Source organism: Homarus americanus, unplaced genomic scaffold (genome assembly GCF_018991925.1).
Source record: "Homarus americanus isolate GMGI-L3 unplaced genomic scaffold, GMGI_Hamer_2.0 scaffold34360, whole genome shotgun sequence".
NCBI classification, from domain to species: Eukaryota; Metazoa; Arthropoda; class Malacostraca; order Decapoda; family Nephropidae; genus Homarus; species Homarus americanus.
Window position 1 is genome coordinate 4,311,033 of NW_024739403.1, and position 27,222 is coordinate 4,338,254.

The 27,222-nt window shown below is 48.4% G+C and overlaps 1 protein-coding gene across 1 annotated transcript in view; it reads left to right on the top strand.

The window, feature by feature from the left end:
* The window catches only part of LOC121874616 (serine/arginine repetitive matrix protein 2-like), a 151,297-nt gene that overhangs the window by 54,747 nt on the left and 69,328 nt on the right, over positions 1–27,222 (top strand). The window contains exons 4-5 of the mRNA XM_042378844.1: positions 11,870–12,274; positions 15,727–18,694. Coding sequence (XP_042234778.1) covers positions 11,870–12,274; positions 15,727–18,694 — 3,373 coding nt within the window. The remainder of the gene's footprint in view (positions 1–11,869; positions 12,275–15,726; positions 18,695–27,222) is intronic.

Below are 27,222 nucleotides of genomic sequence, written 5' to 3' on the forward strand. Positions count from 1 at the left end.
AACTGTATTTACACACACACACACACACACACACACACACACACACCTACCTGTCCCTCCATTTTTAAATTATTAGTTTATATTTATTTTTTTGTTTATTTGCTTATTCATATTACTGTTTAGTGTTTGTTTTGTCTTGTGTGTGTGTTTGTGTGTGTGTGTGTCACTCTCCCTCACCTGCCCCAACACCTGGACAGCTCACGAGACTAAAAAATACTCTTCCCATGCCTCAGAAAACAGTGTGAGAGGATATGACCATTTTCCATCTACCACCGCACTCTTTCCCCCACTTCCCCACCACTCCCCCTATTCCCCTACCTCTCCCTCTACTCTCCCACCTCCCCCCACCCCACCTCCACCAACCCTTCCCTATTATGCAATGTAATACGTTTTTTATAGTGTAGAGTAGTAATGATACGAGGTTCCCCTTTAACCTCTGGGGGGGGGGGGTTGTTAGCGGGGGTAGGGGGAGGAATTAGTGGAAGATGAACATTTTGTGGTGGTTCATGTACAGCAAGTTGATGATCGTGTGTGTGTGTGTGTGTGTGTGTGTTTCGTTTCGTTTCGTTTCGTTTCGTTTCGTTTCTACTTTAAAAAAAACATTAAGTCACATGGTTGGGATTGTGGGGTCACCTGAAGAAGTAACACCCCAGCCTGGATGCTTAATCTTTAGGTGATATTAACTATGATATCTACAATTCTTCAGGTGGTTCAAGTTTTGGTCTAATTTTGAAGTTGTTATGGAGTTTGTTGAGAGAAATAAAAGTGGGTTTATAAGAGTGTGTTGTGTTTCAGTGGTCACTTTGCGGTTCGTTTCAGTGGTCACTTTGCGGTTCGTTTCAGTGGTCACTTTGCGGTTCGTTTCAGCAGGTGCAGCGGTGGGAGCGGATGACCTTAGCAAATTAAGTCAATGTTCCTTCCTCTTATTACCCCAAGCTGTTTCCGCCATTAGGGGAGGTCTGGCTGGCTGGCTTTTCCGGCCTTGGCTGTATCCTCTGTCCCCTCAGGATAGTGGATTGGGGGGGGGTGGGCATGTCTTTCCGGCTGGGTATTAACTCCCTACTCCCTATCTCCCTCCCTACTCCCTATCTCCTTCAGTATCGCTCCCTAGGTTTTGGTGTGGTTAGGTTCGGTTCGGTTTGATCTAGTGTAAATTTAATCAGGATTAACTTAGGATAGGATAGAGTAGACTGGGTTAGGTTTGCTAAAAAAACACCTGAAAACAATACAACTCTCATATTCCTGTTGTTACACACACACCACACACACCCACACACACACACACACACAACCACACACACCACACACACACAGCTTCTCTACTACCTCAAGGTGGAAGAAGAAGACAAGGAGGTCTTCTTCTTCTTCCACCTCAGGAAAAAGAGGAGGAGGAACAACAGAAGGAGGAGTGTGTATTCACGCAGTAGTAGCAGAAGCAGGATGTTGGGTTGAATGGTTGGTAGAAATGTCGTGTGTGTGTGTGTGTGTGGGGGAGCGCACCTGGAAGTTCACTTGGGGTCTACTCTGAGTTTACTTACTTTACCTGGAGTTATTTTTATGGATTATTTTATTTAGGCTTACCTAGTTTTAATTTCTTTCGTTTGTCTGAATTCATTTGTTTACCTTGCGGCTTACCTGCGGCTCACCTGTCCAAGCTTTAAGTATGAGTTTACTGGCAGAGTATTAATTTATTTCATTATTTTAAATATGTAACCATTACATTGAGTTTACTTAGACGAAGCTTTTTCCTCATAAACAAATAATATAACACTTCACCAATCGAATGTACACGGATGTTGCACGGTGTTGCTCGACGTTGCATGATGTTGCAGCCGAGTTTCTCTTTATCAGTGTGTGGCGTAACGCGTGTGATGCAGTTGTTGCATCGGTGAACTGTCATTGAAGACGATGTTGCAACCATTTCTGCACACCGAATCCATCTGCCCCCCTCCCCCTCCCCCAACCGCCACTGGCTACCTCCTCCCCACCCCCACTGGCTACCTCCTCCCCACCCATTCCACTTATTAGCCTCCAACTACATCTCCCACTAACTTATTTAACCCTCCTCACCTATACTCCCTACCAACGTTGCCTTCCACCACACCCCCCCACCCACACACCTCGACTTACACACCCTCCACCAATTCGATCTACGCCTTCAGCACCTCTCCACACCCCACCCACACAACAACACCCCCCCCACCTACACCCCCCCACCCCACCTACACACCAACCCACCTACACCCCCACCCCACCTACACCCCCACCCCCACCTACACCCCCCCCACCCCACCCACACACCCCCCACCTACACATGGACCTTTTGTTGTTTAATTAACGTAGGTGTGAAGTGTATCGTCCAGGTGTTGTTTGATTGAGCTGGCTTTTATGATGCTGGTCTGTTCACTTGATCTGCCTTGCGTTCTCTTAATCATTTCCTCTGTGTGACTCGATATATTCAATGATGGAGAAGGTTGTTAATGTTGTGGTTGTTTGGTTGTATGTTGTGGTTGTTTGTTGTGGTGGTGTTATTTTTATTCTTAGTGTTGTTATTATTAGTGGAAGTGTTGCTGATGTTCGTAATATTTTTTTTATTATTATTGTTGTTATTCACGTTGTTGTTATTACACAAACAAAAACACCTGGTATATACAGACACTAGATACATACACACACACACACACACACACACACACACACACACACACACATGTAGTTTAGAAGCCTAGTATCCAAGTGGTTTTGAATCATGACCAAGATTGGTAAAGATTGTAAGATGTGGTCAACAGCGTCATGTAGGTCAGTTACCTAATCTACCTCACTGTTATACACGAGGTAGGAGTTGTAGTTTGCTTTAGTGTTGTTTGAGGTCATGTGCTGAGGGTTGTGTAGTTGTGAATGGATGGTGGTGTTGTGAAGAAGATGAGTAGTAGTAGTTGTAGGGGTGGTAGTAGTAGTAGTAGTAGTAGTAGTGGAAGGAATAGTTTTAGTTGCAGTAGTAATAATAGTTGTTTTTGTAGTAGTAGTAGTATTTGTTTATGAATCCAATCCCAGGTGAGAGAAAATTCAACATACGAATCCGGTTCTTGGGTTCAGATTGTTGAGGATTCGGGTTCATTTAGCCAAAATAGCACCATCACTCCAACTGTTTTCGGTTATGTCTCTGAGGGGCAATTTCAACTCCACATTTATTTTATCCACCATCTGTGAGTCTTAAGTGAAGTGAATGAATGAGTCAGCTCCGTATGTTCTCATAATCGGGGGAACTAGAGCTTGTTTTACTGTCAACTCTTCACTGTCTTAACTTTTAGACAGTCACATTACTTACCAATAGACAGGTGGAGAATCTAACTTAGGAATCTGTGTGGATATTTTACTCACTTCAGGACACAGGGATTTATTTGCGGATATTTTATGGGAATTTTGATTATTTGTTTGTGTTGAATGGTGGTGCAGTAGTGATGATAATGATGATGTTTATGGTGATGTTGGTGATGCTGATGGTAACAAGAGAGAGAGAGAGAGAGATTGAATCACTCACGTCCACTTGGAACTTCATCTCGCCCTGATGGTCAGCAGCCCCGGGGTGTTCCAAGGACTGCCGCAGCAACGTTCAATAACCGCGGTGTTAGTGATCGCTCGAGAAAATCATGCTGGTCTGTCTGTCTGTTAGTCTTTCTCCTTGCTTATCCATGGAGTCAGAACCTTTATTTCAGGTTACGCAAAATCTTAGTAGAGAGAGGGAGAGAATAGTTGACTGTTTTTCGTTCGTCGTTGTTGTTGTGTTATTGTGGGTGGCGGGGGGAGGGAGGGAGGTGAGAGAGAGAGGGGCTGACTGGGTAAGGACAATGTGTTTGTTTCCGCCTCTGTGTTGTGGTGACGGGAATACGCCACTGAATGGTGTGTGCCGTTGTGTTGTGGTGCCCTCCCCCCTTCTCTCTCTCTCTCCCTCACACACACACACTTGTCTTCACGCCCTTTTCTTCTCGCTCGTAATGTCGTCAGGGAGTCCTTGTACCAGTTGGTGATTCACGGAGGCTGAGCATTAGGTACGACCTCGTAGTTACGAACACCTGGTCGTGCTGGTCACTCGTAAAGCGGAATTGGTGGTTTGTTGTGCGTGTTTCATCCAACCTGAACGAGTGAGTGTACAGTATATTCTTGCGCTCACCTGGTCGTGTGTGTGAAAGAGAGAGAGAGAGAGAGAGAGAGAGAGAGAGAGAGAGAGAGATCTGAAGGATAATCATTGTGGTCACCTGTCCGATAATTGCTTTTTTTTCCTCGGGGTGAAAGATTACAGTAGTGGCGACACTTGTACTGTATTACACCTCTCTCCTCTCTGTGTACTTGTGTGTGTTTCTGTTTGTATGTGTGTGTGTGTTTGTTTGTATGTGTTTGTTTGTATGTGTGTGTGTTTCTGTTTTTATGTGTGTGTATTTGTTTAATTTGTTTGTGTATGTGTATGATTGCTCCGTGTGTGTGTGTGTCTGTCTGTCAGTTATTGTGTGTGTTTGTCAGTTAGTGTGTGTGTGTGTGTGTGTGTGTGTGGACGACAGTACAGGTAATAACAAGGTGACAGGAGAGCCTTGAGGTGCGTGTATAGCTTGGTCATGACGGAGTGTTCCCTCCCTCCCTCCCTCCCACCTCTTCCCTCCCACCTCCCACCCCCTTCCTCCTCCCTCCTTCCCTCCCTCCCACCCCCCTTCCTCCACCTCCCACCCCCCTTCCCTCCCTCCTCCTTCCCTCTGTCAACATCTACTTTCTCCTTGGATGAAATTGGTCTCTGTTTATAGGAAAAATGATATATATGAGGTCGTCAGTGTTATATAAGATTATATATGTGTGTGTGAGGGACTTGGCTGTGAATGATGATTAACCACTAATTACCATCACTACCACTAGTTAAACACTATCACTACCACTCTACCACCACTCCCACCATCACCACCACTCCCACCATCACCACCACCATCACCACCACTCCCACCAACACCATCACCACCACCATCACTATCACCACCATCACCACCACCATCACTATCACCACCATCACCACCAACACTTCATAGGGTGATCGGGTTTGAAGGCCACCAGTGTTGTCCATTTGTAGTCTTGCGTGTCTATGGCATCTGTCTGGATCACACCGCTTACACATGCCTACTGCAGTTTGTTATTGAGCACGGACACATGTTGGTAGTGGTGGTGGTAGTAGTGGCAGTGGAGATGATGGTAGAGGTAGAGGAGATGGTGGTAGTGGTAGAGGAGATGGTAGTAGTGGTAGAGGTGATGGTAGTAGTGGTAGAGGTGATGGTAGTAGTGGTAGAGGAGATGGTAATAGTGGTAGAGGTGATGGTAGTAGTGGTAGAGGTGATGGTAATAGTGGTAGAGGAGATGGTAGTAGTAGTGGTGGTGGTGGGGATGGTGGGTGATGCTGACAAGACTCTTGGAGTAATGAGAGATTTGCATACAGTGAGAGTCTGTAGTAGCCCATGGTCGAGGTTACGTGGGGAAGGTTGGTCGGGAGGATTATTTTGGCTCCTCCCCCATCCCTCCCCCTTCTCTCCCTCTCCTCCCTCATACCATTCCTTGTTTTCATGGTCCTGTCCTTCCTCCTTCAACTTCTTTGCTTTGTGACGTATCTCTCTCTCTCTCTCTCTCTCTCTCTCTCTTCTCTTCTCTCTCTGCCTTCTTCTCTTTTCATGGCTTTTTCCTTACTACGTTTCCTTTACACACTCTGTAGCTGCTGGTAAGAGACAGGCAGACAGAGAACAGACAGTGAAAACAGAGAGACAGACAGACAGACAGACAGTGAGAGGGCCACCTGTCACTTCTTCTCTCCCCCAAATCCGTGTGGCTGTGAAGGTACGGAAGTGAGGACAACCACAACACAAGTCACTCAGTTACCTTCAACCACAACCATTGCCAGTGTTCCCCTTAGAGTGTGTTCTTCCTGCTCCTGTGATACCATCTCTATCAACTTAATCCATCCTATCAACTCATCCACTCACCCATCAACTCCAGTCATCCATCAAACGACTCATTCATTTACTCACATTCACTCATTCTCACTCACTCACCCACGTACGTACCCACCCAATCACTCACTCATCCACTCAACTACCGATCCATCCATTCATCCACACACTTCTTCACTCACGTCAACGATTCTTCTTGGGGATTTTTTCTTCTAAATTTGTGTTCATACAACCTGGAATATTTCACAATTCAGGTCATACCCGTTTACGAACACTAGACAGGTCAGTGTGTGTGTGTTGGTGTGGGTGTAGTGTGTGTTAGTGTGGGTGTAGTGTGTGTTGGTGTGGGTGTAGTGTGTGTTGGTGTGAGTGTAGTGTGTGTTGGTGTGAGTGTAGTGTGTGTTGGTGTGGGTGTAGTGTGTGTTGGTGTGAGTGTAGTGTGTGTTGGTGTGAGTGTAGTGTCAAACTTGATTTCGGATTAAGCAGGGGAACGTATCGTGTGTAATAATAATAATAATAATAATAATAATAATAATAATAATAATAATAATAAACGGTTTATAAATAGAGTTGCAGCCTGTGGCTAAAAATATACAAACTTACATTTGATTTAGATATAATGATATGCGTTCAATACATTTACAGGGCTGTACAGTACATAAATCAGGAGTTGTTTATTATTTTAACAATAGATGGGATGGTGCTATTCTTATATCTATCAGTGCGGGCTCTTCGGGGCTGAATTTTGTTGTAGTGGCGGACTGCGTGAGGTGGGTGGGGGGCTGCCGGTGGCAGGAGGTGGCGATGACGAGGGTGGTGCAGTAGTCCACTGCCAAACCTTTCCAGTGCTTGGTGGTGGAGGTCACTGAGGGATGGCATTTCCAGGGTGGAGAGAGCGTTGATGTAGCCGGAGTAGTCTGCGCCGAGCATGATTCTGCAGGCCCTTTTCTGTACCTTCTCTAGCTGACGTTCTTGGGTGGAGTTGAGAGAAGACGACCAGGCTGGTGACGCACACGTTAGTTTGGGGAGAATAAAGCTCTCTCTCTGTTTGTGTGTGGGGTGGGGGGTGGGTGGGTGGGTGTGAAATATATCGCTTGTCTTCACGGAGGGATAATGGTGAGAATCCTGGTTAATCCTTGTTGTGGTCTGTGGGTGGAGTGGTCGTGCTGGTGACGGTGTATGTGGGTGGGTGGGGGGGTCGTGCTGGTGACGACTGAACTATTGTAAGACCCACAACATGTCACCCAAGGGCGTCTCCCTAGAGTACAATCTCTCTCCAGTCATTGTAAGGGAACCCGGAGGCCAGCTGATCTACACACAGACACATAACTATAAGTATACCTCTAGTGGTGTAAAGAAATTTGTAGATTATTATTATTATTATTATTATTATTATTATTGGATCTGACAACTTGGTTTATTTTAGAATTTTTCCTTGCAATTTATAGGTCCGGGTTCGAACCTCACCCAGGACAGGGGGTTTCTCACGGGCAGATGATATTTGGCTCACCTGAATATTAGCCTCCCACCGTGATGATCAAGCACCTTAACACTACCTACAGTAGATGGGGTTAGGTTAGATTAACGTTGTGGTTTTTAACATTACTCATCAGGCGAAATAATCTAGAGCGGGTGGCTAATCTTCATGTGATCCGATATATATTTTTTGCCACACTACGCCACATCCTTATTCAAGTTGTGTGCGGTGGTGGCTTCAGGCCGTGTTCCTCTGCGGGATGTAGACGACCCAGACAAGACAACTCAGGGGTAGTCAGACCATGACCTTCAGTAGTTATATGGGCTGGTCACCGTATATACTACCTTCTGGTCTTAATAACCTTTGATATGATAATTAATCCACGTGAAAATAAAGTTATAAAAAGACAACAATTTTTTTTCTTAAGAGATGAGAATAATAGAGGTTTTGTTATATATTGTGAGAGATGAGAAGTTGTCTAGACCAGAGTATAGAGGGAGGGAGGGGGGGGAGGACATTTTATCGTGGTGGTGAAGCCCAGGGCGACAGGATGGGCATTTTGGCGGGCATGATCCCTCCCCTTCTCTCCTTCCCCCTACCCCTCCCCTTCACCCCTCCCCTTCACCCCTCCTTCCCTCCTACATCCTGGGGATAATAATAACAGTAATACCAGAGGGAAAATCCCCAGGTTGGTGGATTACCGCGTCCTACACCCCGTTGCCACCCTGCCACCCACTCACCGACTGGGCAACTGCCACCCATCAACCCACCCATTGGTCCACTACCACGTCGCCCATGAATCCACCCTCTGGTCCACTCCCATCAACCCACACCCACTGGTCCACTACTACGCCACCCACCAACCCACCCATTGCCTCCTCTATACCCAGACCTCACCTACCCACCTCGCCTAAGGCTCAGGATCTCCGTTGGCAGTGACTTTTTGCCTTTTTGGCTCCGCTTGCCCTTGTTTCGCCTCGCCTTACCCTCGCCTCGTCCCACCCTCGCCTCGTCGCACCCTCACCTTGTCCCACCCTCGCCTCGTCCCACCCTCGCCTCGTCGCACCCTCACCTTGTCCCACCCTCGTCCACCTCACCTCGCCTCGTCCCACCCTCGTCCGCACCATCCTGCCCTTCCCACCCTCTTTCATCCCACCCCTCGCCTCGTCCCGTTCCCTCGCCTCTGTCCCACCCTCGCCTCGTCGCACCTCACCCTCGCCTCGTCCACCCTCGTGTCCCACCCCTCTCGTCGCAACCTCTCGTCCCACACCCTCTGCCTCGTCCCACCCTCGCCTTTGCCTCGTCGCACCACCTTGTCCCACCTTCGCCTCGTCCCACCCGCCTCGTCCTCGCCTCGTCCCACACTCGCCTCCTCGCCTCGTCCACACCTGCCCTCGTCGCCTCCACCTCGCCTCGTCCACCTCGTCCACCTCGCCTCGTCCCACCCCCGCCTCGTCCCTCGCCTCGTCCACCTCGCGCCGTCCCCCTCCCCCACCCTCGCCTCGTCCCCTCGCCTCGTCCCCCCACCCTCCTCGTCCCACCCCTCCGCCTCATCCCGCTCGCCTCGTCCCACCCTCACCTCGTCCCACTCGCCTCGTCCCCCTCGCCTCGTCTGTCCCTCGCCTGCCTCCACCCCCACACTGTCCCACCTCCGCCTCGTTTCCACCTTCCCGTCCCACCCTGTCCCACCTCGCCTCGTTCCACCCCTTCGTCCCACACACTCGCCCACCTTGTCCCACCTTCCCCACCCTCGCCTCGTTCCACCGCCCTCGTCCCCACCCTCCCACCTCGTCCCACACTCGCCTCGTCCCACACCTCCTCCCACACTCCCTCCCTCGCCTCACCTCCCACACCTCGCCTCGTCCCACACTCGCCTCGTCCCACCTCGCCTGTCCCACCTCGCCCTCGTCCCACCCACACTCGCCTCGTCCCACCCTCACCTCACCCTGCCCCCACACTCCACCTCACCTCCCACACTCCGTTGTCCCACACTCGCCCTGCCTCGTCCACCCTCACCTCGTCCCACCTCGCCTTGTCCCACCCTCGCCTCTGTCCCACCTCACCCATCCCACACTCTGCCTGTTCCACTCCTCAAGCTTGTCCCACTGCTCTGTCCCAGCACACCTGTTCCACCCTCGTTTCTGTCCCACCCTGCCCCTGTCGTCCCACCTCGCCTCGCTGTTCCACCCCCGCCTGTCCCACCCTCACCCTGTCCCACACCTCGTCCCACCTCCCGTCCCACCTCGTCCCACCTCGCCTGCCTCGCCTGTCCCACACCTCCACCTCTCGCCTCGCCTCCCACCCTCACCTGTCCCACACTCGCCCTTGTCCCACCCTCGCCTCGTCCCACACTCGCCCTCGTCCGTCCTCACCACACCTGTCCACCTCCCCCCGCCTCATCCCACCCTCACCTTGTCCCACACTCGCCTCCCACCCTCCCTCGTCCCCACCCTCACCTTGTCCCACACTCGCCTCGTCCCACCTCACCTCGTCCACACTCGCCCACCTCGTCCCCACCTCCCGCCTCGTCCCACCCTCACCTGTCCCACCTCGCCTGTCCCACACTCCGCCTCATATCCTGGCCTCCACACTCCTCCTGCCCACTCCGCCTCGTCCCACCCTCACCTTGTCCCACACTCTGCCTTGTCCCACCCCTCGTTCCCTCGCCTCGTCCCACTCCTTCCCAATCCACCCACCTTGTCCCACACCTCTGTTCCCTGTCCCACCCCTCACCTTTGTCCCACACTCCTTCGTTCCACCTGCTCGCCTCGTTCCACCCTCCTCGTTTCACCTCGCCTCGTTCCACCCTCGCCTCCCACCCTCACCTCGTCCACCTCCTTCGTCCAACACTCGCCTCGTCCCACACTCGCCTCGTCCCACACTCGCCTCGTCCCACATTCGCCTCGTCCAACACTCGCCTCACCCCACCCTCGGCCTTGTCTCGTCACTTGGTGTATATACTTTATGTGTGTGTGTGTGTGTGTGTGTGTGTGTGTGTGTGTGTGAGCGCGCGTGCGAGAGAGAGGGGGGATAGAACCTTGCAACATTCCAACAGTTGATGGGAAAGTCTCTTAATCTTGGATGTGAACTATCGACGACCTCTAGGTAGTGGCAGGAGGAGGTGAATGGAGGAAAGATCCGGGAGGGAGGGAGAAGGAAGTACGGTGAGGAGAGTGACACCATCAAAATTATAAGTGAGAGTGAGTAGCATGATTAAATATAAGGGAACGGAAGTGTGAAGGAGAAGGAGTGTGAGGAACGTGTAGTGTGAGGCAACATGAGTGTGAAGGAGGAGGAGTGAGGTAAGGACGTGAGGCATGAGAGTAACTGGGGATTAAAAGTGGCCAGGGGCGCCAGGGACATCCTTTTGTCAGTCCCACGGGTCAAAACCCATTCTTCATCCTTCTTCAGGGGCACCTAGGATCGTGTTTTTGTCGAGGTGTATCCTTCATCCTACGGCATAGGATTCGATGCTGTCTCACGCATATCCCTTATATGAGGGGTCTGTGTCGTAGGATGTTTGTGATTCGTGTTTGTGTGTTCATGGGATGATTGTTTGGGGCTTTGGTGTATGTTTGTTGTGGAGGAGAGGGTTGTGTTTGTTTTCGTGTGTGTTTGTAGCTTTGTGCTGTTTGTGTTCCTCTTCTTCTTCTTTCTTGTTGTTGTTGTAATGACGTATTAAGGACCCCCCTTTCCTTGCAGTACACACCATAAACCTGAAAACAACAACATTTGAATAACAACAATAAAACAATAACAATCCTCCCCCCTCCATGTACCGTTATTTTCATTGTTATGGGAAGAATCACCATTGTGTCTGGTATCACATTATTATTGTTGTATTGTATCCGTTACTTACAGGGGGGTACAATAGATGTTTGTTAAGGCTTCAATAACAGGTAATTTATCAGGTGTTGTGGTAATGATCTTGTTTGTTTGTTTTGTTTATTGTTAAAAATGAATAAATTAAAAATGTGTGTGTGAGAGAGAGAGAGAGAGAGAGAGAGAGAGAGAGAGAGAGAGAGAGAGAGAGAGATTCGTGCCAACTCTCAACCTGCCATAATCCCTTCAATGCTTAGCTATAAGAATATAACTGGATTTGTATGTATTATGTGTCATTTGGTAGCTATATACTATATGTGTATTTAATATATTACGTATAATATGTTCAGGTTTGAGTATATCATGTATGACTATATATATTTTACCATTACGTGTTCAGAATTGGTTATATATCACGTTTAACAGTATACCTTTGCTATTAATATGTTTGATCTGAGTATATCACGCCAGGTATTATATTTTTGGCCATGAAGTGATCAGGCCTGAGTATTTCACGCCCGACAGTATATTTCCTGATCATTACGTGTAGTTATACTTGTCTAAATCACGACTAATGGTGTATTCTTGTCCACAGTGGTGAGAGCACCCTTGAGCGGCGGTGCTCGTGGCAGCCTCAGGGCACCTCCGCCTCTAGTGCCAGTCAGGAGACCCCAGGGGGCGAGGCCAGTGCCACCGCCGCCGTCAGTGTCTCCCCTGAGGGCCGAACTCCCTCGCCTCAGACACCACAGGGGCAGGGCGAGCTTTCCCTGGCGAGGAACACCGTCGCCAGATCCTCTCGACGGTCGCCCCTGCCGAGGTATCCGTCGGCTGAGAGCCTCACCTCCTTCGCCGAGTCGCTAGTCAACCCCGGGGGCGCCTCCTCGTCCTCCCTGGTCCCGGCCAAGAGCACGCCCTCCCTCCACCACCACCAGGATGGTCCCCACGCCCACACCTTCTCTGCCAAGCATCCTAGTGTGAGCGCCGCCCTACACGCCTCCAGGTAACTTGCAGAGTCTTCTTCAGGTGTGCCAGTACAAGTAGCAGCGGGATTTACGGGGGATTTTGTCCAGTGGGATTTTATTCAGAAAGACTTTGATCCAGCGGGAGTTTGTCCGATCAACCACGCCTGCGTCGGTCACTTGAAAACCGGCTCGTCCCGGCCAGTCTGGGGACACAGTTACCTTAACGAGGGACTTGGCAGGTGTTCAGGCTTTAACGACTCGGCTGACTGAGAGGCAGGTTGAAGGGGAAGTGATTTGGTGGTGGGTGTAGGAAGGTTGAGAAGTTAGATTAGGGTACGTTAGGTTAAATAGGAGATGGTGGTTAGGGGAGGTGAGAGCAGTGAGAAGTTTGCGGTGTGGCGGGAGGATAGGTTGGGGAGGAGGAGGAAGGGAGTGAGTTGTAGCTTGAGTATAAGGAGATAGAAAAATAAACCTTAGTTCTGGAGTGTGTAAGGGGGGAGTTAGGGGGGGTGGGGGAGAGACAGGGTGCATGGGGAGGAAGAGGAGGGTGTTGTATGGGGAGAAGAGGAAGGGAAGGGGGGTAGGAAGATAAGCCAGTTGCCTCCTAAACGTCTCCACAACATCGTAAATCTCCGACTCGGGTCACTACCCTTCACACGCCTCTGGAATATCAAAGTACCTTAATGTTTATGTATTTATTTTTATTCATTAATTAATCTTTAACTTATTTCAATTATTAATTTTATTATTTATTATTTACATTATTTATTTATCACTTACATTACCGGTATTTTATTTATTTATTTTGCATTTATTTTATATATCTTGTTTCAATTTCATATTTGTTCGTCTTTCTTCTTCTCTTTCTGTTTTAATGTTCAATTTCATTATTTTCTTTTATTTTCGTTAACTATTTTTGGTTTAGGTAAATATAGTTGTTTGGTGGACGTCGGATTATGTGAGTTTAGGGTGTGTGTGTGTGTGTGTGTGTGTGTGTGTGTGTGTGTGTGTGTGTGTGTGTGTGTGTGTGTGTGTGTGTGTGTGTGTGTGTGTGTGTGTGTGTGTGTGTGTGTGTGTGTGTGTGTGTGTGTGTGTGTGTGTGTGTGTGTGTGTGTGTGTGTGTGTGTGTGTGTGTGTGTGTGTGTGTGTGTGTGTGTGTGTGTGTGTGTGTGTGTGTCTGTCTGTCTGTCTGTCTGTCTGTCTGTCTGTCTGTCTGTCTGTCTCTGTCTGTCTGTCTGTCTGTCTGTCTGTCTGTCTGTCTGTCTGTCTGTCTGTCTGTCTGTCTGTCTGTCCTGTCTGTCTGTCTGTCTGTCTGTCTGTCTGTCTGTCTGTCTGTCTGTCTGTCTGTCTGTCTGTCTGTCTGTCTGTCTGTCTGTCTGTCTGTCTGTCTGTCTGTCTGTCTGTCTGTCTGTCTGTCTGTCTGTCTGTCTGTCTGTCTGTCTGTCTGTCTGTCTGTCTGTCTGTCTGTCTGTCTGTCTGTCTGTCTGTCTGTCTGTCTGTCTGTCTGTCTGTCTGTCTGTCTGTCTGTCTGTCTGTCTGTCTGTCTGTCTGTCTGTCTGTCTGTCTGTCTGTCTGTCTGTCTGTCTGTCTGTCTGTCTGTCTGTCTGTCTGTCTGTCTGTCTGTCTGACCGTCATTGCCAGGAGTGCCACGGCGTCACCAGGAGGAGGAGGAGGAAAAATAAAGAGAAGGACGGGAAGCAGGAAGGAGGGGAAGAAGAAAGGAAATCGCTTGCTACCTGAGAGAGAGAGAGAGAGAGAGAGAGCTGAATTTGAACAACAATAATATGACAATTGTTTATGTGTGAGAGAAAGACAGACAGACAGACAAGATATTATCAATGAGTCAACCCTTGAGAACCTCCCCCCACCTGTGAGACCAAACCCAGGCGCCAGGGCTGTAGTGAACACGATTAGTTAACAGGGGAGGAGGAGAAAGGAGGGAGGGAAGAAGAGGAGGAGGAGAAGGAAGGGAGAGAAGGGAGGGAGGGAGGGAGAGTAAGAATAGGAAAGGAGGGAAGGAGAGGAGAGGAGGAGATAAGGAAGGTAGAGAGAGGAGGAAGGGAGAAGAGGGGGAGAGAGGAGGAGCAGGAGGGAAGGAGAGGAAGAAGGGGTAGATAGATAGACAAAAGCTCCTGTGTTCCCACCATTATTACAGGTGAGAGAATTTGTATAATTTCTGGCCACACGAAGAGGAGTTCAGCCAGGCTTGAGTGGGAGGAGGTCATACTTGAACCTAGGACTTCTTCACTACTCCTCTTCCCTCACTAACACCCCCCAGCCTCAAACTTGAAGGTTCGAGTCCAATTAATAATAATGATGATGATAATAATAATAACCTAGAATAAACTAATAAATAATTACATCTACCATAATATTACACCATCATTAATTACATAACAGTCTAGATCATCCCAGGCCTCAGGGTTACTACTTAACGAACTGTAAGGAAGTGCAGTTAAAACACGCTAATAGTAATGTAATGTAATGGAAAGTAATGTAATGTAATCCTGTAATAACAACATTGGTAGTGTTGACTGTATCCACATTCAAGGTCTACGATTCAAATTAGCAGTTTTTACAAATGATAATACTGTACCGGGCGATAATGATGATGAATATTGATAACAGTTATAAGAACACTTGTCACAATAACAATAATAATCCTGTAATGATCATCGGTAACATTTGTACGTGTTTCACAAACCTTTCCTTTCTTCCCTCTAATACACTCAGCCTTAAGACACTCTCACTCTTAGGTAATATTCATGGATATAATTTCCTCTTTAAATGTCCCAAGTAATGGTTTGGTTTTGATTTTATCGCCAATAAAAGAATTACCCTTCGTAAAATTGCCTATTGGCTATTGTCTCGTGGAGTTCGTTCATTCGTGGCTCTGATTGGTGGAGGAGGGGTCTTGTATGCAAATGAGCGTGACGTCATACCCTCTGACCTCACGATTCTTGCTGGGGTTATGGTGGGTTGGTGGAGGTATGGTGGGTTGGTGGGGGTATGGTGGGTTGGTGGAGGTATGGTGGGTTGGTGGAGGTATGGTGGGTTGGTGGAGGTATGGTGGGTTGGTGGGGTTATGGTGGGTTGGTGGTGGTGGGGTTGAATCTTTTGGGGGAGGTTAATTGAAGGTTGGTTGGGATTCTGGGTGTTGAGTTATTTAATTATTTTAATGGTGAATTTTGAAGTCTCTCTCTCTCTCTCTAGCTTTATTGTAATTTTTATTATTGTTATTGTATATTATTATTTGTTTTCTTTATCATTGTTATCAGTTTTATATTTTGTTATAATTTGTTTCCTATTTTCATCATTATTATAAGTATCTTCTAGTTTGATTTTACTCTTATATTCAACTTTGATGTTGTTTCCTGTTTATCATCTGTGTTTACCACTTACTGTATGACAGAGCCGATGGTAGGCATTGAAGATAAGGTGAGGTTGTCATGTGTAGGTCGAGGTGTTGATGTCTGTGTTGTTGTTACAGGTCGACGCCCAACCTTGACGACAGCGAGGATGGCAGTATGGTGACGAAGAAATCCTCCATGTACTCCTACCTTCACGGTGCCTCCTCCTCCTCCTCGAGCAAGGGCGGCATGGGTGGTTCAGGAGTAGTGGGCGGTCGCTACTGGGACGTCACTGTGGGGGCGGATGACACGCCTGACCGTGAGGACTACGCTCACCACCTGCGCTCATCTTCCTACCAGCTGCTTCACTCTCGCCAGCTGTCTGCTCTCAGCTCAGGCTCAGCTGGTTCCTATCACAGCAGACAGCATTCCAACACCTCCAACTACAGTGAGTCTGAGGAGCTGAGTCCTCGGGGGGACCTCCCGACGGGCCACAGTCATCACCATGGGATGGATCGTGCCAGGTTCTTTTCCTACGACAACCTCGGACCAGAGTCTTCCAGTCAGAAGTATCATGGGACGTGGAACATGTCAGAGCCAGATCTGACTCTGGCCCCGCCACCATACTCTCCTCCAGGGCCCGGCTACCAGCACCAGCAGCCACCAATATCACCAACTCTGCCCTCGACAGCGGCGGCGGCGTCCTCCTCCTCTCCCTCTGTGAAACACTCTCCTACATCACCCTCGTCATCAAGCCGTCACCCATCATCGCCTCCTCCTCCCCCCGTGCGTGACGCTTCTAGTCTAAAATATATCAAGTATGGTCCCGGGCATGAAAAGTACCCGTCGTGGCCCGTGCCAGCAGCCAACCAAGTAATGCCTCACAGCTCCTCCACTCATGATGCTAATGTCTCCGGCTTGCCAGAGTCAACCTCCCAGTCCTCGGCGCCACAAGGCTCACACCGCTCCAAGTCCTGGACGGAGCAATCAGAGTACCCTAAGGAGAAGGCCGGAGGTTATGCTCGACCGTACAATAAGAAGCCCTTAAATCAGTCCTTCCAGAGGCAACTGAAAACTGTGATGGAGCGATCAGAGAAAATCCCCATGGAGGTGTTTCATAATAGTCTTCGAGAGGATGTGTTCTCTAGCTCAAATTATTCCTTTATAGATTCCTATTACAAACCTTCCAATTCCTACTATCCTCTTTATGACCGCGACGGCCGTGCCCTGGATGACAAGGACTACAGCATCCCCTCACCCCCAGAACGTGATCTAGGCATGGGTGAGGCTACACTCAGCCAGGTGACGGCGGCACAGCTGGAGGAGTATGTGCGTCGGTATGAAGAATTTGGTTACTCAGATTTGATAGGCACAACGCCTCTGTTAGATCAGCTTCGGCGTGAGTCGGTCATGTGGGACGGTAGGTCAGAGAGAGACTCTGGGAGAGGTGAGAGTGAGAGTGTTGCTGACAGTGCTCGCTACAGTAATGGTCGAGAGAGTGTGACTACCGTTGTCACGAACTCCTCCTCGGCATCTTCCTCAGAAACTCTCAAGTGGCATGGCTCTCTTTCTGACATATCTGTGATGTCTGGTCATTCACGTGATCCCAGATCTGACCATAATATTGTGCACAGCTCACGTGTACAGGCGCCTCAACGGCACAACAGTGAATCGGTTCTCTATTATGGTGCTGACAGCAGGGGTAAGCCGCCCCATGGAAGACTTGGCCACGACTCTCGTGATCACCGGGACGTACGGCGCTCAGTCAGAGACACAGAGTCTGGCTACCCGAGAGCCTCGCGGGAAGGAAAATGGAGCAGAGAAGTTGAACGCAATAATGAAATGAATAACCTGAAGAAATTCCCTTCATATTCCTATACACAGCCTCTCTCTCAGATTACTGAGGCTCCGGGCGCAGAGATGCGTGAGACCCCTAAGTCTCCTACTCGCTCCCCTCAGAGTCCTACTGTAGACTTCAGCAAGCCTCCATCAGTCGCTGAACGGATTCATGAACTGGAGAGACAGTCTCGCACTACAGGTCCAGAGAGTGCCACTCGCTGGCCTCGTGACCACAGCGGCTCACGGGAGAGGGACCCCAGGGATGCCCGTGATCACAGAGACCCCAGGGATCCCCGTGATCACAGAGACCCCAGGGACCCCCGTGATCTACGAGACCCCAGAGACATACGGGAAGGCCATGATCCCCGGGATCCTCAAGATCTTGGTCGGAGGTCCCGCGATGATACATCACCACAAGAGGCCCGTGAAGGTGGGGAGAAACTGGAGAGTCGAACACCCAGAGAACACCGGGAGTCAGGCGAGACTCGCACCCACCAGAGGAGAGGCTCCCGTGACTCTCAGAGAGGAGACAGGGACTTGAGATTGGATTTCTCTAGAACAGAAAGGAAGGGAGACACTTCGCATGCTTCACTAGACGCTACTCGATCTCCCAGCACGCCAGGGGCCTCGTCGTCCAGGTCTCCCACACAAAAAGATCCTGACGGTAGACCTTTCATTCATGAAAATTTCCAGAACTTGTTGAATACTTTTACAGAAGTGGACAGAGTTGACAGAATCGACCGTTCTGATAGAATGAACAGTAATGTGTCTTATTCCTATTTAGATCCAGAGAAGAGACGCAAGGTGCCAGACGCCACTCTTAAGAGTATTCAGAAACAAGCTGTGATGTCCTTTTATGAACGCCATACAGGAAAAAGCTTGGGTTGTGCTTCAGTCAGTGATCTCAGCTCAGCGAGCAGTCAGTCAAGTCTCATATCTTCCCAGTCAGCGCCAGAAACCTCACCGGGGAAGTGGCCAGGTGTCACTCATGCATCAATGAACCAGAGTATGAGGACAGACAAGTCTGGGAGAGCAGGGAAGGGCATGGCTCGCCTCGGCCGTGTGCCTGAAGGTGAAGGAGACGATCAGGGACACAGACCTGCTCGACGGCGATCTATGAGCGGTCGTGACTCTGGCAGTGAGGCAGGTACTGATGACCTCTCCAGGGGAGGCTCCCAGCGCTCCTCCCTCGCCTCGGATGCCGCCTCCTCCTCACGAGGAGAGCAGCCGCCGGCACTGCCCCAGAAACAGATACAAGTTCATCAGGAGGTAAGTACCACACTGTCCAGTAAACTTATCTATGTGTGAGTGAACATGTGTACAGTATGAGGTAGCTATGATCGCTGTGTGTGTCATCTGTTCCGGAGATTGTAAACATTACATTGAGTCTTCTTATTGGAGTATCGTAACAATACTCACCTACAGTACTGTGTCTGTATTTACCTACGATACAAATGAATACAATATTACAGAATCTTTTTAATTGATCGAAATTTTGCCTTGAGGTAAAATACTTATGGGAAAATATAAAACTTTACGGAGGAGTTTAGGATCATCAGCTGTGTGGATGTTTAGTGTAAAGGATAAAGAAAAGTAAATAGATGTTGAAGCTGACTGACGTTAATAATAGTTACATGTTAAGTACAGTAACATTTATACAAACATACATGCATAGTTAAATACGTTTTGTGTGTGTGCGAGAGAGTGCGTGCGTGCGTACTGTGTGTCAGTGATCAGACTCGTTACCAATAGCGTTCGTGTCAGGAGTTGACAATCTAACAACGTCCTTAGTAAGAATTTTGTAGTGTCCGTGGCGTTGACCCTATTAATGTTTCGTACGTGGCTTTCACCTCAGTAGCGTCGCGTTCGTCCGTCCGTTCGTAGCAGGAAGCAGCAGGACCGGTCGAGTAGGTGGGCCGTATATGTCCGTGGTCGAGTGATTTATGTGGCAGTAAACAGTTGATTGAGGGTGATGGTGGAGGGCGGTTCATAGCGGTTGTGGTCCCTCCCTCCCTTCTTTCCCACCAACTCTCCATTCCTTCCTTCCTTCCTTCCCAATCTCCTTTCCTCTCTTCCTTCCTCCATCCTTCTCTCCTTCCCTCCCTCCTACTCTCCTTCCTTCCTCCCTTCCTTTCCACCCTCCCTCCCTCCTAGTCTTCTTCCCCCGCCCTTCCCTTCCTCCTTTCTTTCCCACCCACTCTCCATTCCTTCCTTCCTTCCTTCCTTCCATCCCAATCTCCATCCTCTCCTTCCCTCCCTCCTACTCTCCTTCCTTCCTCCCTCCTTCCTCCCTCCTACTCTTCTTCCCCCGCCCTTCCCTTCCTTCCCATCCTCCTTCCAGACGTTTTGAAAGAGTCGTCTTCTTTGATAACTTGTTAAATAATTGAAATAATATAGATGACGTTCCCTATATAAGATGAAGTGATACTTGTTGGGAGGTTTGTGTGTGTGTGTGTGTGTGTGTGTGTGTGTGTGTGTGTGTGTGTGTGTGTGTGTGTGTGGAACTTATCTCCATGCACAAGAAGACGCACACGGAAACAGACAGATACACTTACACACGTCGACACGTACACAGGCAGACACGTACGCACACTGGTTACGTCAGCACACGGACACGTACACGGCCGTGATGGTGTGGCCATGACTCGAGAAACGAAATTGATGTATAATTTGTCTCGCGACGTCCGTCCTGTTGGAACTGGTAACTGGGAACTCGTAACTGGGATCTCGTAACTGGGGACAAGTTACTGAGAAATAGTGATTCAGAACTCGTGACTGGGAACTCGTAACCTTGTAGTCTTAACCAGAGACAAGTAACTGGGAACTCGTTACTGAGAATGAGTAACTGTGAAATAGTAACTGGGGACACGTGACATCCTTCAATCATAGAAAATGGGAGTAAGTATGATGAGAAAACGATAACTTAATAAAGGGATAACTATTAAATATATCCTTGACATACACACAACAACAAAGGGATAACTGTTACATATTTCCTTAACATACACACAATGACACCTACTCGGTACACCTTTTAATAACCCCCTAGGTACAGTTAAACCAGAATATGTCATTATCTTGTCCATCTACCCATTAGTCTCACTCCTCTACCAATTAAGTAATGGACTATAGAATATGTGTTGAAGAGGGAGTTGAGGGATTGGTGTTTTGTGAGAGAGAGAGAACTATTACGGGGAGGTGTTAGTGAAGGGGAGGTGTTAGTGAAGGGGAGGTGTTAGTGAAGTGGAGGTGTTAGTGAAGGGGAGGTGTTAGTAAAGGGGAGGTGTTAGTGAAGGGGAGGTGTTAGTGAAGGGGAGGTGTTAGTGAAGGGGAGGTGTTAGTGGGGAAGTGTTAGTGAAGGGGAGGTGTTAGTGAAGGGGAGGTGTTAGTGAAGGGGAGGTGTTAGTGTTAGTGAAGGGAGGAGTTGTTAGTGAAGGGAGGTGTTAGTGCGTTAGGTGTTAGTGAAGGGAGGTGTTAGTGAAGGGAGGTGTTAGTGAAGGTGTTAGTGAAGGGAGTGTTAGTGAAGGAGGTGTTAGTGAAGGGAGGTGTTAGTGAAGGTGTTAGTGAAGGAGGTGTTAGTGAAGGAAGTGTTAAAGGTTAGTGAAGGAAGTGTTAGTGAAGGGAGGTGTTAGTGAAGGGGAGGTGTTAGTGAAGGGGAGGTGTTAGTGAAGGGGAGGTGTTAGTGAAGGGGAGGTGTTAGTGAAGGGGAGGTGTTAGTGAAGGGGAGGTGTTAGTGAAGGGCAGGTGCTAGTTAAGGAAGAGGAGGTCAGTTACTATATTAGAACTTCTTTGTTTATCTCCGCCCGGTTAGTTACCTTCCTAGCTGGCTGGTTAGTTGACTGGCTGATGGCTAACTAACTAGCTACTTGACTGACTGAATGGCTGGCTGGTTGATAGGTGGCCGGTAATAAAGTCACAGAAAAAAGTCACAATTTTGGCTAGGAAAAAAGTCACAGGAAAAAAAGTCACAATTAATTTATGGTGGCCGGTAATAAAGGTTAGGTTAGGTTAGGTTACCATCAGTTCTGCATATTCCTTTACTGAAACTGATTGACATATTAACCTTAAAAAATGTGAGAATTCGATAGTTAACTTTTCTTTTTTTCCTGTGACTTTTTTCCTGTGACTTTCTTCCTGTGACTTTTTTACCTGGATTCGGTTGATATTGTCTGACTGAATGGTTACTTGACTGGCCGGTTACCTTGCTGGCTGAATGACTAGCTTGCTAGCTGGCTCGTTGAACCTTAAGGATTCACTCACACACACATACTTGTACACACACACACCGGCGTCCTCACCACCACAAAAACTTAACTACCACTACCATCACCTCCTCCACTACCACCAATCCCTCCTCCTCCACCACCGCCCCGTTCTCGTCCACCACCGCCCCCTTCTCCTCCACCACCGCCCCCTTCTCGTCCACCACCACCTCTTTCCCCTTCTCCCCCACCACCACCACCTCCTCCACTACTACCACCTCCTCCTCCTCCAGCCTGGGGGGAAGCGGATGTTCTCTTCGTCCAGGTTATATTGCTGTACTAGACACTCCTCTCGGCCACCAGACTCCATGGTTCACAGCAGTGGTTCATAAGAGTGGTTCACAGTAGAAATCTATAGGATTATTCTGTCTATTTCTCTGTCTGGCCGTATGTGTGTCTGTTTGTGTGTCTGTATTCTTGCTTACTTGTTTGTCATTTTGTTATGCTACCTGTCTGTGTCTGTCAGTCTGTCTATCTCCACACTTCTGTTCCCTTCATTACACAAATACATACCTGGGCAACATAACTCGTTAATGAGATCTAACTGGATTTCATTGTTATTGTAGAAAGGTGTTGCATGTGTTTTTTGCCATGCACATTACGACTACTTTGCTGTCACAATGATATGAATTATTAAGGATGTCACCTTCGTTGGTGAACGCTGAGGTGACTCGAGAGGCCGATACGGGACCGGTAGATGTTGCATATGTGGAGGGCTACATCTAGTGCGGGAAGGGGGCGGCCGCAGCGTCTTTCTGACGCCTCGGTATGCAGTCTGGAAATTATTGACACCTTCTCGTGTGGTGCTCCTCTAATTGTTATGGTGTTGAGTGATCGTCTCCCAGGTGAAGGGGTCGATTTGGCACTTTTTCAGGTTTGTCTTAAGATTATTGTCGTCCATGTAGGTCACATGACCAGTCCAGCGTAGTTGTTCATGGATAATGGTAGCCTCGATGCTCCTACAGCTGGTGTCAGCGAAAATACTGGCATTTGTTCTCTTGTCTTCCCGGCGAACTCGTAGGGTGAAACGTAAACTACGTTGTTGAGAGTTTTCAAGTTCCTTGAGGTGCCTCCTGTATGTGACCCATGTCTCGCTGCCATATAGCAGGGTGGGGAGGACCACTGCTCGATATATGAACAACTTTGTAAGTAATTTCAGCTCCCTACAGCTGAAGACATAGGTACCGAGTCTGCCAAAGGCTTGAGATGCACATCTGATTAGGTGTTGGATCTCTTGTGCGCACACCCACACGCACGCACACCCGCACGCACGCACGCACACCCACACGCACGCACACCCGCACGCACGCACGCACACACACACACACACACACACACACGATTGGCTATGTGGAGTAAACTTCTGTCTATTGTGTGTGTGTGTGATAAGGTCGATGTGCCTATAAGTAATCAGTAGCAAACAGGCCCTTAATGGGATGTCAGGCGCGTGAGGTGGTGTGTCCCGCCCTGGGGGATTACCACCTTACCTTCTAGACTCACTCCTTGCCTAGACACAGTTAGCTAACCTGGTGAATGAGGGGGGTGGGGGGTATGTACTGCTGTGGTGGGGGTAGGAGTCTTAGAGGTCTGTCTGTCTATTCGTTCCAAAGTTCTCCCGTACTTCCGTCCACCTCAAGTTTATCTAGAAAGCAGGTAGTGTCCAGCGACCAGTAATTATATTTTGTTTGTTTTCTTGAGATAACTCCTATGAATACCTGATCGGGATTGCCAAGGTGAAAGACTAATTATACATGTCACGTACAGTCAACTATTAAAGTCCGATCGCCTATCCTACTGAACCACCAACCCCGAGATTCAGACTCGTGAATCCGAAGCATTTATGGACAGAATAATGTATGGGTCTACTGCTTCGGGTTCACGAATCTCTCGGGTGTTGGTGGTTCAGGAGGAGAGGCGAACGGACTTTAGTAGTTAATTGTACCTTCGTCTTTCTCTATTTTTTACTATTATTATATTTTTGGGTTCCTGTTTGTTTCTTCTCGTATGGTCTTCTGTTATTGTTTTTGTTTAATTGTTTATTTGAACAGTGTTATTTATACGTGTGTGATAGTTGTTTATACATTGATTGTTGTTTATGCGAGTGTTGAATGTTGCTGTTTATAAGAGCGTTGATTGTTGTTTATACGAGCGTTGATTGTAATTTGTCACATCATCATTCTTCATGTATGATTGGTTGACTGGATGACAGACAGCGGCAGTAAGTGTCGTTTTTTTATTAATTTCTGTAAAAAAAAAACTTTACGCGAGATTGGGAGTGTGGCAATTGTATGTGGGAATGAGTCAGGTGTGAGTATGTATAGTAGGATGTAGTAGTACTAGTAGTAGCAGCAGTAGTATAGAACACCGTCTCACAGAAGGATGACCCGCTGATCTTGGGGCCGAGCTGTGAAGTGTCGGATTGCTTCGCTCACTCGTAGTCTCCTGCGCTGAACCAGTTTGCCTCCAGTCCTTAAAAAAAATGGTTGAGTTGGTTGGGAATGAGGATTGTTGGGGGTGAGGGAAGGAGGGGGGAGGTGAGAGGAGGAGAGAGGGAGTAAGAGTGGGTGAGAGGAGGAGGAAGAGGAGGGGGAAGGGGGGAGGGAGGGAGTGAGAGAAGGAATAGTTTATAAGTGGTTACAACAGACTAGTTAAGTATCCCCTCAGGCACCACTACTTTTTTTTTAAGAAATATATATATACTCCGGTTATTCGAGCCAGCCAGCCAACCAACCAGCCAGTTCAGTGACTTGCATGTGTGATGATAGCGATAAAGTCCGGTTTATCGAGTCCAGCGCTTATCTCCGTGTTGTGGCATGGAAAACTCCTCCCTCTTGTGTATACAGTTACAGGTGAGGTGGGTTGGGCTCCCCTGTGTTCCTCTTGTCTTAACCCGAATGTATCCCGGCCCTCACACTACGACACACACACACACACACCCACGGCTTTCGTTCATCCAGCCAGCCAGTGTGTGTGGGGGGAGGGAGGGTATGGTCTGTTAGTTATGTGACAGGTGGGGCTGCCAGAGAAGGTTATAAAAATTAAGACAGGTAAAGGTGGGCAATAATATATTGATAGGTGAAGGGAGCACAAATTGACAGGTGAGGTGACCACATAATATTGACAGGTGAGTCGACCACATAATATTGACAGGTGAGGCCCATAAATTGACAGGTGAAGGGGGCCACACATTGACAGGTAAGGGGACCACATAATATTGACAGGTGAGGGGGCCACAAATTGACAGGTAAGGGGGCGGCGGCCTACCATTGTCACACTGGTTCTCACTCGGCCAGGCGTCAAGGTCACCTCTGGTAATTAATGCACATTCATCAGACCATCGCTCTCACAGGCGCGTGCATCGAGGTGGTGGTAGTTGTGGTAGGTGAAGGATGGTAGTTGGTGTGGTAGTGATGGTAGTAGGTGTTGGTGGTGTGATGTTGTAGGTGTTGAGTGGTGTGTAGTGGTGGTGGCTGTAGGTGCTGATGGTGGTAGGTGTTGGTGGTAGTTGTAGGTGTTGGTGGTGATGGTGGGTAGGTGTTGGTGGTAGCTGTAGGTGGTGTTGTAGTGATGGTAGTAGGTGTTGGGTGGTAGTTGTAGGTGTTGGTGGTTGTTGTAGGTGTTGGTAGGTGTGGTGGTGTGGTAGTATGTGGTGATGGTAGTAGGTGTTGGTGGTAGTTGTAGGTGTTGGTGGTTGTTGTAGGTGTTGGTGGTGATGGTAGTAGGTGTTGGTGGTAGTTGTAGGTGTTGGTATTGTTGTGTGTTTGTTGGTGGTGATGGTAGTAGGTGTTGGTGGTGATGGTGGTAGGTGTTGGTAGTTGAAGGTGTGGTAGTGGTTGTAGTAAGTGGTGATTGTTGTAGGATAATGGTGGTTGTACGGGTGGGGTCTGTGATATTGAGGGGAGGGGGTGGCATGGGCTCTAATAGAGAGGATCTGGGTGGCATGGGCGGCGTAATAGAGAGGATCTGGGTGGCATGGGCGGGTAGTAGAGAGGCATGGGCCTAGTAGAGAGGATCTGGGTGGGTAGTGGTGAAGGATGAACCTAGGACTCGCCACACCCTGACTGTATCTTTCCTATCCCACCCCCACAATACAACAACGACAACAACAACCCACAACCACCCCCCAATAACCACAACCCACCACCATCACCAATAACCACAACCCACCCACCACCCCAATAACCACAACCCACCACCATCACCAATAACCACAACCCACTACCACCACCAATAACAACAACCCACTACCACCACCAATAACCACAACCCACTACCACCCACCAATAACAACAACCCACTACCACCCCCCAATAACCAAAACCCACCACCACCAATAACAACAACCCACTACCACCACCAATAACAACAATCCACTACCACCACCAGTAACCACAACAACAACAATCTATAACCACAACAACAATCCATCACCACAGCCACGCCTTAAGTGGTCAATTAGTGTGTTACTCTGAGTGTAGGTTCGGGGAGTCTGATAAGCTGTAGGGAGGAGGAGAAGAACAGGAGGAGGAGGAGGACAAAGAGGAACAGGGGATAGAAGAGGAGGAGGAAGGCAAGTGGGTGTATCTATCACGTGTGGCTGGGTGGCTCGTACGGTCAAAGTACTGTTGCTACCCAGGGCTAGTAGTGGTGCTGATGGTGGTAATGGTGGTAGTGGTGGTGGTTGTAATGGTAATGCTGGTGATAATGGCGGTGGTGGTGCTGGTGATAGTGGTGGTAGTAGTGATGGTTGTGGTAGTAGTGGTGGTAGTAGTAATGGTAGTAGTCTCATCAGCTCCCAGGTACTGCAGGTGGATCTCGCTCTCTCTACCTCACCACTTTTTCTCTTACCTGTTGTCTTCCCGCTGTTTCCTCCCTCAGCCCCCCCCTGGCCCCCCTTACCCCTGATATAGATTCAATCAATAAAACAAGACGACCGGACAAGCATTGGGCAGACCTGGAATGCGTTTTATTTCTCTTTTAATTAACAAACCCCACGAGGCAGATTCTTGCCCTTGTCTCGCCTTAAGGTACAACTATCGTCTTTGTTTTTGATTTTTTCTACAAGATCACCACCACCATATTTGTCTTTATTCTTCATAATGTAATCTATTTTTTTGTAATGTAGGATCAAATGGTATTATGTAATTAACACCAATTCTCATAAATAAGGCGGAAATTATTAAGGTAATGTTTTGTTATTGTTGCTGTTTTGGGTATTGTTATTATTATTATTATTATTATTATTATTATTATGGTAGCAAGGAATTTTGTTTTTGTTTTTGTGTTGAGTGGCGCATGTTGAGTGATCGCCGTGGATTCCATGGAATTGGGGGACGGTGCTCCACGAAGTTAAAGAAGCACTGGGGTATGTGGTCCTCCGTGTGTACAGAGGAACACTTGAATGGTGGCTGGATTAATGAGTATTTTCTTCTGAGAGTTATAAGAATATTATGTCTCGAAGACCCACTAGGCTAACGTTAAGAATGAATTAGCGCCATTGGTCATGCTCCACTCGTCTGAACAACTGCTACGTGT